The 12,204-nt window shown below is 38.7% G+C and overlaps 1 protein-coding gene across 3 annotated transcripts in view; it reads left to right on the top strand.

Annotated features, from left to right (window-relative positions):
• SLC44A5 (solute carrier family 44 member 5) overlaps positions 1-12,204 on the top strand; it is a 186,290-nt gene that overhangs the window by 108,630 nt on the left and 65,456 nt on the right. For all 3 annotated transcript variants that reach the window (XM_081948273.1, XM_081948272.1, XM_081948271.1), the window contains exon 2: positions 3,288-3,336. In XM_081948273.1, coding sequence (XP_081804399.1) covers positions 3,288-3,336 — 49 coding nt within the window. The remainder of the gene's footprint in view (positions 1-3,287; positions 3,337-12,204) is intronic.

Below are 12,204 nucleotides of genomic sequence, written 5' to 3' on the forward strand. Positions count from 1 at the left end.
CCAGGATGATCTATGCGCAATCTGGCCCTTCAGACTTTCTAGTGGTAGCCACATTGCCCCTAAAATCTAGTTTGTTTTATTTGCTGCTAGTTGTCCTTTTATTTCCTTTCACCTTTCACCTTCTCAAATCAGTTATGTCTTAATATTAATATTACTATAGTGGCCTATTGGCTGCCAGCCCCTCCAGCAGCCAAATCAGTTGAGGAGGAGTCAGAGTCATGTGGGAGTCGGAGTCAGCATCGAGGCAACCTGAGAGCTCTCAGGGAGAAGACATAATGGAGCTGGCAGAAAAAGAGACAGAGGCAGAGCCGTCAGCCCCCAGGTCTGGAGGTCGCTGATGAGGAAGAGGAGGAACAGCTGGGTCCAGTGCCTGACACGTGGATGCACAGAAGGCAGAGGAGAGGAGAGCATTGGAAATCGGTGGCCGATCCTTGGGACAGAAAAGCCACCGCTGCTAGCGAAGCCCTATCTTAGCTTTGGGGATAAAAGGCAGGTGGCAGAGCTTAATAGATGTGGCAGACAACTATTCGTCTCCCTGCTGGACAGACTTGTTGGCCTGCATTGAGAGAGAAACATTTTGCTGGGGCTGCTGCCGCTCCTAATAAAGGAATCATTGATTTAAATACAGAGGGTTTGTTGTGTTTGGTGAGCTGAATTAGAACAACCACATGACACAAGGCTACAAAAATTTGGGTCTATATAATACCATAAATGGTCAAGACAATTTTAAAAATTGATCTCTTTGCTGTGCTGAAGGAAAACGCATATCTGTTCAAGTAAATCAGCCATTATCATAATGGAATACTACCTGCTCCCTGTCATCACAGAGTATGTTGAATCCATAATGGATTATTTTGGGATGTTCCTTTGAATATACCCTTTGAAAAGTGGTTTTTTTTTTTTACAGTCTTAATTTTTGGGATTCCAGGCAGCATTACTCATATCTCACCTTGGCATATGGTTGTTTCCACCGGATAAGACACTTATAGATTAAGGTTGTAGTTTGTCTAGAAGTAATTTTTTTTAATCATTTTCATCCTGGCTTTTTTTTTTTTATCAAAATGGTTTCACTTGGATTCTTTTGTAATTCTAGCACTAAGCCATATAATATATGGATTTAAGAAGCTTATTTTTATGCAGTGCTGGAGTGTATGAAAACTGATAAGAGCTACTGACTAACTAATGAAAGGATTAACACTGTGAATTCTATATGCTGCATTCCTGATGTGCTTACTACATCCCCCATTACTTCAGTGAAGATTGAAGATAGCAGAGCTAAAAAAAAGATTTTGCTATATAGACTGTCACAGAGAAGAGGTCAGTTGGTGGTATGTAGCTATTAAGCTGCATTACATTTTTTTGTTTGTCAAAACCAACCTTCACCCCAGAACTGTATGAATTGGTTGGTTGATAGAGCACTACTATGTTTGGCATCTTGAGTTGCATTTGGGGAAAGAAAAGAGGAGGATAAAAATCTAAAACAATCACAAAAAAACCTTAAATACCTTGTGCAGTAAGAAAAGTACATAAGTCCTTGACTTATGACCACAACCGAGCCCCAAATTTTTGTTGCTAAGTGAGACCTTTGTTAAGTGAGTTTTGCCCCGTTTTACAATCTTTTTTGCTGCAGTTGTTAAATTAATTAAACAGTTGTTACATGAATCTGGCTTCCCCTTTGACTTTGCTTGTCAGAAGGTCACAAAAGTTGATCATGTGATTTCAGGACACTGCTTCCATCATAAATATGAATCAGTTGCCAAATGTCTGAGTTTGGATCATGCAACCATGGGAATGTGCAATGGTCGTTCGTGTGAAAAATGATCATAAGTCACTTTTTTAAAGTTCCATTGTAACTTCAAAGAGTCCCTAAATGAATTGTTGTAAATCAAGGAATGTCTGTGCACATTTGTTTTTAAGGTTGGAAATGCGAATGAAGGGTTGGAGAAGTTTAAAAGGCAGAAGGACATTTCAGGCTCAACATTTTTGTGAATCTCTTTTCATGATTTCAAAAGGGGATGTTTATCTGCATAGTGGTATGCCAATTGCAACTGTAATTAATTCATAGGTAAGGATCTTGAAGTAAAAGTAGGTTTGAAAGAATTCTGTAGGCAGTAATCTGAACTCCACATGACTTATTTATGAATAGAAATATACACTATAAGATACTGATGGAGAATCATTCAAAGAATAAAGTGATTGCTTTAGCAAAAACAATATATCTTTCTTCTATTTCTCTTAATGTATTTTTGACCGGTAGAATTTCCATGTGAACTCAGAAACAGACGTGCAAATACTTTTCTCTTAAACTATACATTGAAGATCTTAGCTACAGATTTGAAACTGTAGAAAGTGTTCACACTCTTGCATGCTCATGCCATACAACAATTTTACGTGATGTTTCAATAAAAATAACATAGGCTTTGTTAATACTGTATTTATTGGTTTGACACTGACCTTTTAAAAGAGACGAAAATATATACTAGTTGATTTGACTTAAAGCATAACAGTATTTCATTTTTTATTTACTACTAGATTAAATGAATGGTAGCCTAAAATCTCTTTGTGTAGAAAAAAATCATACCTTACTTGCTGGTCAGTTAAAATAAAGCATCCACACACCAATTATTAGGTTTTTTTAAATACAATTGAGTGAAATAATTAGGTTGTGTTAATTCTACATCAAATTAGACCACTTGAATAGAACGTGCATTTTTCTACACCTAAGCTCAGATTTTTGAAGAACATCTATTCAAACAACCAAGGTAAAAAAGTAGATGGGATCAGGATAATAGCCACATTTGATTTACTTTAAATAAAAATGTAAGGTGATTTAAATTTAGTGCATTGCATATAACTAATAAGATTACTCCTCATGCATTTAATAACTTAATTCACAGCAATTAATTTGAATGGCAACTTTTCCAGGACTTTGGGGGAATGAAGGCAGTTGTGCTGCTAAGCAGTATCAATATCACTTGCAGTTGGAATATACTAACCCATCACTGAACATGTCTGGAGCTGCAGGATCTAAATGACATAGCACCTTATGTAGAAATTAATGGTGATTTTGTTGTCGTTTGTTCGGCTAGGTTTCAAGGGGTCCCTGATGTCAGTCTTTTGATTTGGTCCTATTTCTAGATTCCTATTTCTGGATTTTAGTTCTGTTCTCAGCTATTAGGGAGTTTTCTCAAAATAATTCATTTATAGCAAGTGGAAGCAGATGAGTCCTGACTTTTTTTGGTTATGTTTGCTATGACATATTTTATCATCTTTTATTTTAAATGCAGGTGAACCCAGAAAATTTGATCCAAAGTTCAACGGACCTATTCACAACAGGTAAATGTTTTATTTTGATATATCAAATTGTGTTTTTTTGTGAATGACTATAAGAGAGGGTATATGCACTTAATTGATTGGGAAGGAAAACATTTTTTCTACTGGCAAGAGGAAATCTTGGGAGCACTCATTTTCCTCTCTCACTGCGGGAGGAAAAACATATTTAAGAAAATCAGGAATCATTATGTCCTCCCCTCCCTTCAGTACTCTTAAAAGTAATATTTCTATTAAGACTTGCTTACCTTCAGTTATGTGAAATTTGGAAAATATTCTTGCCCCTGTTGCACAGCCTTAAGAGATGTTAATTACAACTGTCTCCCATATGAGAAGTTTGTGAAAAACTGTAACTGGAGCACAGAAAATTTTGGTAGTAAGTATATTGACACTGCACGAATATGTGCGTGCTGCCCACTGCTTATATGGCCAGGATCCCCTCTCCCCCCCTCCAGACATGCTTCCAAGCCGCAAGGGTTGGGGACCACTGCTGTGAAGTACTATGAAATAGTATATAAGTCTAAGTGCTATTGTTATTGTTCATTAACTTTCTGCCATTTAAAAGTCAGAAGTTATTCTGTGCCAACCCTTTTAAGTTCCAAGAATGTCATTCTTCCAAACCAACCGTCTTATCCATTATTTCATTTTTTAAGCATGTTGTAACTCCCATGTTAGTTCAGGCTGGAGACTTCTACTTTATTTGTAGCATGCCTAATTCACATTTATGTATATATATATATATGTATATGTATATGTATATGTATATGTATATGTATATGTATATGTATATGTATATGTATATGTATATGTATATGTATATGTATATGTATGTATGTATGTATGTATGTATGTTTGTTTGTTTGTTTGTTTGTTTGTTTTTATTAAAAGGATCAAAGCCATCCTGAGCAACTCAGCTTACCATATGTAAACTCTTAGTTGGTGGAATGTGGGCAACAATACACACTTCCAAAGAAGTGTGTAGATTACAGATCTATCTTAATGGACAATACTGTATGTGGCATGTGCATGATCCAGCGTCCTGAGTAGTCTATACCTTCACCTTACTAGAAAGTTTTATGTCGAAGCCTCAATTGTCCAAAGTTATAGTGTTAATAGCTTTCAGTCCATCTGATAATAAACACATAATAAACACAGAAGATTATGATTTGGAATGTAAGACAAGTAAATGATAAGAGAAAAATAAATAAAGAAAGAAAAGAAAAGAAAAAGAAAGAAAGTGTATTTGTGAAACTAAGAGAAAGGAGAATGAAAGTAATCTGATTTTGTGCAATGTATTCATTAAATCGTGCAAGGCAATGAAGGTATAGGTTGAATTATAAATAAGTAAAGGGAATAAAATGTATATTAAAAAGCATGGGTCAACTATTTTGTGACAGGTGGATATGCAAATAGAAGTCCTGATATCAAGATCCTCTCAAAGGAATGTTGATAACAGAAGAACGAAATAGTAGTTTTGGGGAAATGAACATTATCTAGAAGGGAGAAAAATCAATAAAGTGACATGAATAGGAACAAGATAAAAAAAGTATAGAAAAAATGATTTCACTATTTGGAGACTCAAGAATAAATTAGAATAGTGGTAGTTCAGTGAACATATGCTTTGAAAATGTTGGCTTAGTCTACTCATAGGTTTATGTGACAAAGGAATAAAATATAAGTATAAAGGAACAATTGACTGGATTGCTTTTGATGAACAATTGCCAGAATTAGTGTACGACACAAAGATGGTGAGATTGTCAGATGTGGGTCAAACCATTTTTCTGATTATGTCAGGATGGATATTGGGAGAAAAGCAGGCATGAAACAAAAAAAGGAAAGAAGTAGAAAATATGGGCCATGGAAGAAATAATATTAGCAGATAGATTACTCTATCAAAAGAATGAATAGAGAGTGGACATAAAGAAAGAGAATGTGATCTCTTGTGTGGAGTTACAATAATAAGAAGTATGAAAAAGACTGCTTGGTGGAACATAAACTGGATGAGAATAAAAAATATAGGAGAATGATCACTTCAAAAACGGAAGACGAGAGGAAAATACTATTATATATGTGAATTGAGGAAAAGAGTGACAATAATAATAGTCATAGATAACAAGGGACAGTTAAGATTAAAAGGGAGGGAAAATGCTGAAAGATTTTGATAAAGGTGAATACTTTTTAAAGTATTTTTAAAGAGAGTTAAGTAATGAGCCTTCAGCGGAGTGAACGGAATGAAAAATAAAAGGGATCAAAAGAGGCAGGATGAAATTGAAGTGAGAAAATGCTAACATGAGTATTGTGGACGTTTATATTGAAGTTATAGAAATATGTTGGAAGAATGGAATTGAAGTAAAAGTAGGTGATGAGAAAATAATGAATGTGAAAATATTTATGAAAGTTAAAAGCTGCAGGTTTGAATAGTTTAAGGGAGAAAATATTAAACTATAGATGTGGTGGGCTTGTGGAACTGTTGCAGAAAGTTAAGGGACTCAGATATCGGAATTAAAAGAAGTGGCTTTATTGGTACCAGGTTCAGAGCAAATTAAGGCAAGACAGCCATTTGAACATCAAAACAGCAACTTATAGAAAAGACAGCCTTTATATATTTTTCAAAAGCAGCAGGACACGAGAATATAACATGCTAACGCTGATGGGTTCGTTGTTCCTGTAACTACATATCTTGCTTAACTTGTTCCAGTAAGTTCTTGTGGCTAGCTTGTGAACTGTAGCTGAACATACGGTTTTGGCTTTTAACATTTTCTGCTCTAGTACAAGTCTCAAAAGCAGAAATGGCGACCCTTTTTTGGCTTGCGTGCCATAAGTGGGGGGAGTGCAGGGGGGGGCATGTGCGGGCGTGCTGCACCCATAATGCAATGCGCAACTCCCCAGTGTGCATGCGCACACTACAAGTGTTCCTCCCCATTTTTTGCATGCTTTTTTTGCCCTCCCCAGGCTCCAGAGGCTTTATAGGAGCCTGGGAAGGGCGAAAACAGTCTTCCCCGCCCCCCGGAAGCCCTCCAGAGGCTTGAGGGACCCTTAGGACACTTCCCTGAAGCCCCCAGAGCAATCAAAACGACCCTCCGAGCAAACTGGAAGTGACTTCTGGTTTGCTCGGAGGGTCGTTTTGAGCGCTCCGAAGGCTTGAGGGACCTTCAGGACGCTTCCCTGAAGCCTCCGGAGCTGTCAAAACGAACCTCCAAGCAAACCGGAAGTCTGTTCCCGAATTTCCGGTTTGCCCATAGGGCCAGTTTTTTGCACTCCAGAGGCTTCAGGGAAGCTCATGAAGCCTCCGGAGGGCCTCCCGGGGGGAAGGTTCTTTTCGCCCTCCCCAGGCTCCTATAAAGGCTCTGGAGCATGGGAGGGCGAAAAACGCTTTAAAAAAGGGTGAACTCAGCTGCCAGCGTGCACATGCGCACTGGCCAGCTGACAGGGCAGCGCCTCATGTGCCCTGACAAATGGCTCCGCGTGCCACCTGTGGCACGCGTGCCATCGGTTTGCCATCACTGACCTATCCAATAACAATTCCCTTAATCTTCAAAATCACCATGTCAGGAAGAAGATTTGGGTTGTATATGATCTGGGAAAGGGCAATATCAGTCTTAGGTGACCCACAGAATCAACCCTTCTTTGTTAAATACAATGTCCACAGTCCCAAGATTAGTATTGCGCTACAAAGAGCCCACTCCCAGGTTTCCTCAAACATAAGTGTCCCCAGAAGATTCACACTGTCCACTGTCACAGTCAATAAATTCTTTCACAGCACCTGTCTCTCTGGGATGGGGGTGATTCCAGAAGAATAAATATCCAATACAGCAAATCACAACTAGGTTGACCAGACTCACTAAAGCCAGACCCACTGGACTTATGGCTATGTATGGTCGGACTTTCATTCTCTGAACTATTTTTTGTCTACCCAATACACTCTTCCCTTCTCATAATAAAGGTTGTTTGCATTCACCCATTTAAGGTGAGTATCAAGACACACCTTTGTCTTTGAGCAGGATTCTAGTCACTTTGCGTGCCTGTTTTGTCTTGGTGGGAAAACATTCAGACCACCCAGTATAATTGCACACTATGACTAGCATTGCCTTATATAGCCCACACTTGGGCATGTCTGTGAAATCAATAACTAATGAATCCATAGGGTAATATCCCTTGGGCTGACTTCCTGGTGAAAGACTAGGTACTTGTCTTGGATTAACTTGAGCACATGTGTTACATCTCTCAGTTGCATGGGCACATAGTGAATGAAGGTGATTGATGTACATGATATGCTGAAAGGCTTCTGCTAATGCACTCTTGACCATGTGAGTTGTTGAGTGAGAGTCTTTTATTACTGGACAGGCTAAATTTTCTGGTACAGAAATTCTTCCATCTGGGAGTATATACCATTCTCCTTGCTTATGTCCCTTCAAATCTACAGTTGCCTGGAGTTCCTCTGCTTTAGAATATCTGGGGCTCAGTCCCCTTGGCATTTCCAATGCTACATAAATTATCATGTTAGCTTATGTAGCTGTCATGTAGCTCTGATCATCTCGGGTTGCTGACAGCTTTGCTTCTCTGTCAGCTGCTTTTGCCTTTTCTGCTGGATCCGAGCATCCAGCTTGGAGCTTGTGCAGATTCCCCATATGGGATCTTTAATTCCCCCGGGCAAGCACACTAGTTGCTCTTCCTTTTCTCTGCTGTTAACAGTCCTTTCTCTCTATAAACTGCAGCATGGACATGTAATGTGAGGAATGCATATTTAGAATCAATCCAAATATTTATACTTTCATTCTGTGCCCTTTCTAGAGCTTGTATTAAAGCCCACAACTCTGCTACTTGAGCACTAGTGCTATTTGTTTCTAATATTCCACGAACTGCATGACTAGTAAATATAGTAGTTGCTGCCCAAAAGTCAATTTATTATCTTCCTCGATCAGAAGAGCAGTTGCAGCAAGGATTTTAAGGCAATAGTAGCCACCCTTTTGCTACTGGATCAAGTTGTTTCGACAGATAAGCTATGGGCTGTCGCCACTTCCCTTTTCTTGAATCAAGAAAGATTTCTCAAGGTTGGGAAGTCCCTTAACATGAGCTTGAGACAATGCTTACTTTAAAATCTCAAATGCCTGTTTTGTGCATAACAGAGACAGGCTGGAGCAACCTGATTAACAATGGCATATATGCCTTTTGCCAGCATGTATCAAGGGACAAAATCAGTGAGTATTTTCTTTCCAAATAGCCCCATAAACATGTAAAACTCTAAATGCATATTTTCTGTCTGTGTAGACGTTAACCATCTTCCCTTTTGCTAACTGGAGGGCTCTTTCTCTTAGTGGGCATGGGATTCTAACTACTGACCCCTCCTCGTACAATTCTTCTGGCAGTTCCCCTGGCCTCCCGCTCTTCCTGTCTAAGGGCCTCGGTGAGAAAAAATACATTTCTTCTTGCCCTTTGAAGTTCCTTCTTCTCTGAGATTTTGAGCCCAATTAATATATGCTTTGTATGCTCATTCCACAAGTTCAGAGATGCCTTTCATGGCCCCCCCTTTTTGTCTTCTGTAATTTTTGCCCTAATGTCATCTGCAGAGTGAGCAATGAAGTTCATATTGACCATTCTCTTATTTTCTTCAACCTCAGGATTTAATGTGGTATATTGCCTAAAGGTTTGATAAATGCATTCTAGAAATCCCTCTGAATTTTCATCCTTTTTCTGTTGAATTTGATAGACCTTCCCTAAGTTCTTAACTTTTGTTTGAGAACTAACAAAACCAAGGTAAAAGCAAGTTTTGCAGCCGAATGGACTGAGGTTCCCAATCTAGTTCCTCCAGTAAACATGTCCAGTCTGTTGCATGATCCTTCTGCAAAGCCTTAGCCATGGTTCCCTTCACCAGCCTTCTTTCCTCTGGGGTTAATAAAATTTCCATCAGACTTTGTATGTCTGCCCAAGTAGGCTGGTGAGTTCAGAAAATAGATGCAAAAAGCACATGCATCTGATCTGGATTCTCTCTATAATTAGGAGTTTGATTTTTCCAATTATATAAATCAGCCATTGAGAATGGAGCATACACCCACACCTTATGTAGCTCCCCCTCAACTTCCTGGCAATACAATTTCCCTTAGGGGCAATTGGAGTTCTATCTCAATTGCTCCCTTGGACCGGATTTGTGGTCCAATTGATGTCCCCTCAGGTACCTGTTTGGTTTTCTTTCTCCTGGCCCCACCTAATAGGACCGTCTGTTCTTTCTAATCAATATCTGATTCCACCTTTTGTCTCCCTGTGTCTCCTATCCCTTCAGTGTCAACCACTTCATGTCAAAAATACACTGGAGGGCACTGATGTCAGAGACACTCTCTTTCTCTTTCTCATTTTAAACACTTAAACACATCAACAAGGACAAACATGCAAGTTAAAACAACACAGGAGTTAAATGTTCCTTTGAGACTCTCCTTTTCTTTTTTCTTTCTTTCTTTTCTTTTCTTTCCTCCTGGAGGCTTGTTATCCATCCTGGTAACTGACTATATCTCATGGTTTTCCTAAGAGTGTTGTATTCTGTCCACCCAGGACTACACACCTTACAACTCTCTTTTTTCCTCTGTCCTCCTTAAGCACTAGATTGTTAATACCTGTCTCTGCTCTGGGGTGTTCAGTGTCTTCTCTTTTCTAGTTTGGATCTCCCAGCAAACGCTGGCATATTTTTAAAGATCCAAACTTTTCTATATCTATCTTTAGATCTCCCAGCAAGCACTGGCATATTTTTAAAAATCAAGATGTAAAGAGATGTTTGTTCACACATTGTTTGCATTCGACCAGGATTCTAGCTTGGATCTCCTATTCAAACAGACTTTATCTTTTTATTACCTGCTCTTAAGTATTTGGTAATATGGTCTTGAATTGCTTGTGCAATGGGGTGAGGATCACTTCTCTGACGGAGATGAATAGGCACTGTCAGAGGCTTTACTTGAATGACTTGAATGGTATATGGTGACCTACATGTCCCTGAGGATTATTTTCTGCCCATAATCACTGCACTTCAAACTCCTGCCAGGTATAGAGGACTCAAGCCTCTTGGGCCACCATTTTCCCAGAATTTCTTTAAGTCTCCTGGTTTTGCCTTAGGGTCTCCATAATTTTTACTAAATCCTTTCTTAAAATTTCTCAACATGCATTGAAGAGGCGTCCGAGAAATGCTTCCTCCACCACCCATGTTCTAATGTAAGACAATGCCACTGACCTGTGGTGCCGGAGGTTCCAACGGTCACCAACAGGAATGGCAATGGCTTAACCACCCACACAACTCTTAGGTCATGTTAGGATGCGCCGATCCTGGACCCAGGGGGGTGATCAGGCCCCCTCTTCCACTCTCAAATGAGTAGGGCTACAATTCCCACAATACCACAATACTTGCCTGCAGGCATCTTCTTTTCAGCCAGCGTTGTTCAGTGACTTATTTTGATTCCATTTGAGTTCTTGGATCGGTCGATTTGTTCACCGAGTACCTTAGGGGGTCATCTGCTTTCTTCCACAGAAACACTCTGCAGCGTCTGAAGGTTGGACAAGATGACCTCAATTGGTCGATCCATGCCGTCCTCAACAAAATATCGTTCCAAGTCCCACCTGGGTCGCCATAACTGTTGCAGGAAATTAAGGGACTCAGATATCGGAATTAAAAGAAGTGGCTTTATTGGTACCAGGTTCAGAGAAAATTAAGGCAAGACAGCCATTTGAACATCGGAACAACAACTTATAGAAAAGACACCTTTTATATATTTTTATATATTTTTCAAAAGCAGCAGAACACGAGAATATAACATGCTTGCGCTGATGGGTTAGTTGCTTAACTTGTTCCAGTAAGTTCTTGTGGCTAGCTTGTGAACTGTAGCTGAACATGCGGTTTTGGCTTTTAACATTTTCTGCTCTGGTACAAGTCTCAAAAGCAGGTCTTTATTCCTTCTTTCTGTCATGTCTTACTTTTATATCCTGATTCAATTTATGTCCTGCCTCATTCCCGTTGTGCAACTTCTTTAATGTGTGAAAACAACATCAATGCCTGAATAATAGAAGAATGTGGCTATTATTATAATACTTAAAGGAAAAGTGGGAAGCACAAATGAAGAGTATAAACAACATTTCAGAAGTACAGTGTGGTTTTGTGCCTGCATGGCATACAGAGGTCAAATTTTTGCTATTCAGCAAGCCATTGAGAAATGTGTGAATACGAGAAAGGAATTGTATTACATGTTTGTTGATTTAGCAAATGCATATGATAAGCCTGAATTATGCAACGTTTTACACAAACAAGGACTTGAAAATTAACAACCTAAATGTGAGAGGGATATAATGAAGAAAAGCATGAGTGAGAATAAATAGAATTTTTAATAAGTGCTTCAATATTGAGGAAGGAATAAGACAATGATGTGCAATGAACCCTTGAGTACTTAATACATGAATGGATAAAAGTACAAGGAATGCTTGTGGTTATGTTGGAGATGTTTTGGTTGAGGACATGAATATACAGGTAGTTTCGTAAACAGATAATTCTTTATCACTGAGAATCTGAATAAATTTCAGTAAAATTTAAGTATATTGCATTGTGTCTCTGTGTGTGTTTTGTAATTTGATCCTCATTCATTCTTTCTGTTTAACCAAACCATATTAAGTTATTTTTATTACATACAGTGCATTCAGAAAGTATTCAGATCCCTTTCACTTTTTTCAATATTGTTATGCTGCAGCCTGATTCTACAGTTGTTGAAATTCATTTTTTCCCTCATCAGTATCCCATAATGACAGAGGATTGGGGGAGAAAAAAGAATTAGTGTATTCCCTTAAATTGAACCTGAATGATTAGTTTTTCTATGGAAACAAGATGATACCATAGAGGTTATCCATATT

This window comes from Natrix helvetica, assembly GCF_964273705.1.
Source record: "Natrix helvetica genome assembly, chromosome: 3".
Classification (NCBI taxonomy): Eukaryota; Metazoa; Chordata; class Lepidosauria; order Squamata; family Natricidae; genus Natrix; species Natrix helvetica.